Genomic DNA, 4,687 nt, shown 5'->3' with positions numbered 1-4,687 from the left:
TCGACAAAACTTATAATACCTACGATGTGGCATTGGTTGCTGCACGTTACCACCTACTGTCACCCTCTTGACGCTATCGTGTCGTCTTTAGACACCTTCTCCTCCACTGCATTACTACGCATTCATAATTCAGTGTCACGCTCCACTTATCGGGGTCTTGGAGCCTTCAATGTCTCGAAGAATTTAAAGTTTTAGATTGGATGGATGCATATACAGACAGAGAGAGTCAGAACAGAATATATATCTTACAAAGGTGAAGTTTATTTAGTACTTGTGTAGCATCCTACTAATTGATAAACAAACTCAAAGAATTCCTAGGTAGTTTCGCATGATCACTCGATGACAACAGTCTTTGATACATAAATTCTTTTTATTTGTAAATTCCAATTCACAATGTTCAATTAGGTATATTTGAAAATGTAATAATAATATTGCTCGGATTTAATTTGTAGAACGGGAATGTAATATTTCCGGACGTGACACGCTCGATGATCATTATAACGGTATCCACGATTTTTCAACCGTTTATGACAATGTAACACAAAAATAGTTGTTCGTCAAAATTTATCAGTTCTAATTGGGCAGCATATGACGGTAACACTTTTGTGTTATACGGCTGTAAATTTTCGACAGACTTTGTTTGGAAAAGTCTGAACAGTTGACGCGTCGTGTGCTTTCACGCTGATACATATTAGGTGTACCAATACGTAAGCCATTATATTTTGTCTTAAACCCTTCGAGCACGGTCCCTGGGTCACGCGGTCTCAAGAGTGACACGCACACAGTGACGGAGCTGTTCGTGTAAATCGCATAGCGACCGATGTTTGTTTACATGCGAACGACCGGGTCAAGACGCCGTAGAAGTATTGACTAATAAATATAATTTGTTTTATAATTCACGCGATTTTTATTCTAGTTAGTGTAATAAGATCCCCGAAAATCCGAATGTAATATGGAACCGGCTAATCATTACATTGTATACATGGTGACGGGGGCTCGATAGTACAGTGTCGGTGAGGGCCTCGAGCTCGAACCTCGCCGTCGCTGTGTACTAGTAGAATATCGGTGTGGGGTCAGAAATGACATAGGGACCGGTGACCATGTGTCCGTGCTCGGAGGGTTAATACCTTTTTTGAAGAAATCGAAAGTCGATGCTGGTTCAGTGATACTTGTTCTCCTTTGCCGATATTCGTCGTTATTTTGAAAGAAGAAAACGGAAGAAAGATGTTTCAAATTTAAACTGTGTTGCCAGTTTATTAAAGAGAAGTGGTGGATTACTTATTAGTACATCTAATAAATTTTGTAGGTCTTTCAATATGATTTCCCGGAAAGGGAGTTGTCTGCACAGAATATTTTGATTTCCCTGTGTCATGCAACTTGCGTGACGTTATATGGACAATTTATTTCCAAATATTTTCAGACTTCAACCGAGGATTAACTTTGCAGACATTTTGAAAATAGTTTTGTATTACAAAAAATATATAACTTTACGTATAAAACAAAAATGTAGTTAAAAAGAACGATCCTTTACGATACAAATTTAAGGAAAATGAAGTTTGTATGTTTAATACATGTGCAGATAAAAATACTATTGTGATGTTAGTTTTCGAAAAAATCAGCGAATATTGCCAAATTTGAGGGTTTGTATTTTTTAAACAATTTCGCGTATTTTTTAAACCAGCGAAATGATCACTTAAACCCTCCCTATTATCACATGGACTGTTACATATTTCAATTTGAGCAAAATCGCAAACATCGACTGCGAAAGTGATCCACTTGACGTGGAATAGCACTTCGAATAAAATTTCTTATCGTCAGCAAATAAAGAGTCTAGTTTATTTACCACACAAAACACTATAAGAGAAGCGCTCATGCGTGGACAACGTCGGTTTATACTTTTTCGTTTAATCTATTTTCTTCGAAGATTTCACCTCATTGCGTTTCATATATTGCATAATCTTTCTGCATACATACCATACAATGAACAATTTAACGCATATTAACAAAACGCAAGAAGCAAGGTATACCGCTAGAATGTCTAAGTGGTGGAACTTCCACAAGTCCAAGTCCCGTGACCCACTGCGAAGATGTTTCGCTCCTTTGTGACGGATAACGTGTTCTATCCACCACGTAGCGTGCTCCATTGGCTGATAGGGCAGATCTCTGAACAGGTCGCGGAGCTTTGTGACGTTTTCTTTGTATCTAAATGCGAGGAGATAGAAGACAAAAGACTTAATTATTTGACAATAGCATTATCTGGATTGAAAGCGGGATGACGGTGTCTTTCACAGAGAGTACAAGGGAAAAGTTTCTTCGATGAGAAGTTCGTCCATTGAATTTAATCGATAGTGATTCAAGATAGGTAGTTACTTTCGATTTGTAATTATTTCAGTCACGGCTTGTTTGAACGTTTCCTTCGTGAGATGTGAGAGATCCAGTGACTTCGCTACTCCATATTGTACTAACAGGTTGACATTAGTGTTCTGATCTGCGAAAACAGGCATGCCTAACACCGGTACTGCGTACTCTATGGCCTCCTCTGTACTTTGAAGACCCCCTTGATAGATGTACAATACAATGTTCGGATGTGCTATGGGGTAAAAAGTTTGATTAGAAGTGATCATTTAAGGGAAACTGCAATACATAGTTGTTAGAACATGTCCCTTGATCCTCGTTGCCGTTTAAGAACTTGGATTGAGGCTCAATTGAAGTTTTGCACGAATAGTTCACACTCGTCGAATTCAATTAAATGTAATATTCCTTTCAACTGTTAATAAACTTTTAACTGTTAATAATTTTGTTAAACTCAAGGAATTGTAGAAGTGATAAATTCTGTAACGATGAAGTTTTAATTATAAAAGAGAAGGTGCTACTTACTAGTCCTTGTTTTTCCTATTGCATGAGAAGTAATTAAAAGAAGTCATACGTCATACGATAAACAAAGTCATTAGCAATATATGTATCGAATTTCATTAAAACTGATTAGATTTAAAAATTTTCTTTTCAACGTTAACAAAAACTAAACATTGTTTATAACTTTGAAACTATTCATTTGTTGGCCCATGGTCATCAGGACTTCTTTCATTATTTGGCGAGTACTATGTATTTACCCAAGAAGTTAAGAACTCTTTTTTTCAGCCTGTATAGTTCACATAATACTGGTCAACACGTAAAATACCTCATAACCGTTAATAGGCGCTTCTGATAGATCTTTATAAACTGAATACGAATCTACAAACCGTTTTTTCTCACCACGTCCAGTTATTGAAAAAATCAATTTTAAAAAGACTTGTAAATTTTCAACTTTGGATGTATGTTGTGCTTTTTAAAATCTAACTATAACTCGCGATAGAGCAGACCTTTCTGCTACGAAAAGTGTCAAAGAAAGATAAAAAATCTGTTTTGTTTTCGAAAGAGAAGAGAAATAGTTGAGCAAAAACGTGGCGATGGCAGTGGTACTCAATAATGGCGTTCGCCTTGCCTGCCGCCAACGTAACAGAAGCACTAAACGCGATCTGCATGAAGTTAGCGTTTGTGAAAAACGAAAAATGATTGTTGTACTAGTTTGTACTAGTTTTATACAGTGTCGTACCGTTGAAAGTTTTCCAAAATTCGAAACCGTTTTCGAAAAAAGTGGACAGAAGTCAACGGTACAACGCGATACAAAACTAGTATAAACTAATACAACGATTCTTTATCAGATGAGTGGTCGTAATAATTTTATTTTACGATTTTTTTGAAAAGCAATGTTGTTGATCCATTTTCTCAAACGGCACAATGCTTGGTACAACTAATACAATGTAGTACAATCGAGTAAGACGACTTTTTTCGAAAAAGGGGGGCTAACTTCGCAATTAGTTTTCTCCATTTTTTTCAGAAACGGTTTCTAATTTTGGAAATTCTCTCAATGGTACAATGCGATACAAAACCAGTACAAATAGGTAGAACAATCATCTTTTAGTTTTTCTCAAAATGGGGGCTAACTTCACGCACATTCTAACGCGCGCAGTTTTCACTTTGATCATTATTTAAGGGGAGAGACTCCGTGGCCCGTGTGCTGTGTCCGTGCGCTCACACAATCAACGGGAACCATGTATGTATACGCGATACACGAGAGAGACATTCGATTTCGTAGAATCCAACTTCTGCCTCGACAATTGCACAAATGCACTTTTCACTGGTATAGAACTCACGGGTAGACTTCCCTACAGGGTGGTCTGGTCCGTATAAACACCAATAAACACATTTTAATTGAAAGAATTAGAATTTTAGAAATTGTGCGATTGTGACAGACGCCGATGAAGCACACAAGATGGCTGCTCAAGTCACATTTTGTCAAATATCACACGATTTAGTTGTTTTCTCGTCAAATGCTGACCAGACCACCCTGTACACCACTGTCACACTATCGTAGAAATCCGATTTTTGTTAATTTATTACTTGTGGAAGACGTAAGTTGGATTCTATGATTTGACGCGTCCAAGCTCAGGAATATACAGTGGTATAGTTCAAGGATTCTCCACTATCGGCGCTTATGGTATTTGTCAGTCACTTTGGCCATGTTACCACCGAGCATCGATAAAACAGAGGGAAGTCGGTATATGTAACCTCGCAACACGTGCTGGATCGTATCAATTGTTTTGTTACGCTGTTGCCATTCGACAATTCTGCCCATCAGGAGAACGAT

At 37.6% G+C, this 4,687-nt stretch overlaps 1 protein-coding gene across 1 annotated transcript; it reads right to left on the bottom strand.

Moving 5' to 3' along the window:
* Positions 1-1,932: 1,932 nt before the first annotated feature.
* LOC107192393 (UDP-glucuronosyltransferase 2B1-like) lies at positions 1,933-2,773 on the bottom strand. Its single transcript, XM_015581635.1, has 3 exons — positions 2,371-2,773; positions 2,028-2,202; positions 1,933-1,962 (listed from the first exon to the last, which is right to left on the bottom strand). Exons 1-3 carry the CDS (start codon positions 2,622-2,624, stop codon positions 1,933-1,935), a joined length of 459 nt encoding a protein of 152 aa, XP_015437121.1. The 5' UTR covers positions 2,625-2,773.
* Positions 2,774-4,687: the final 1,914 nt, after the last annotated feature.

This window comes from Dufourea novaeangliae, unplaced genomic scaffold (assembly GCF_001272555.1).
Source record: "Dufourea novaeangliae isolate 0120121106 unplaced genomic scaffold, ASM127255v1 scaffold354, whole genome shotgun sequence".
NCBI lineage: Eukaryota > Metazoa > Arthropoda > Insecta > Hymenoptera > Halictidae > Dufourea > Dufourea novaeangliae.
Note: the sequence above shows the minus strand (reverse complement) of the source record. Positions and strands in the feature narration are given on the sequence as shown.

Excerpts from the sequence above, each read along its gene's own strand:
- LOC107192393 (XM_015581635.1), bottom strand. The coding sequence starts at position 2,624 with ATGATCACTTCTAATCAAACTTTTTACCCCATAGCACATCCGAACATT. Across the intron at positions 2,203-2,370 it reads GAAATAATTACAAATCGAAA|ATACAAAGAAAACGTCACAA; the intron begins GTAACTACCTAT and ends CCTCGCATTTAG. Across the intron at positions 1,963-2,027 it reads ACCACTTAGACATTCTAGCG|AAAGATTATGCAATATATGA; the intron begins GTATACCTTGCT and ends GTATGTATGCAG.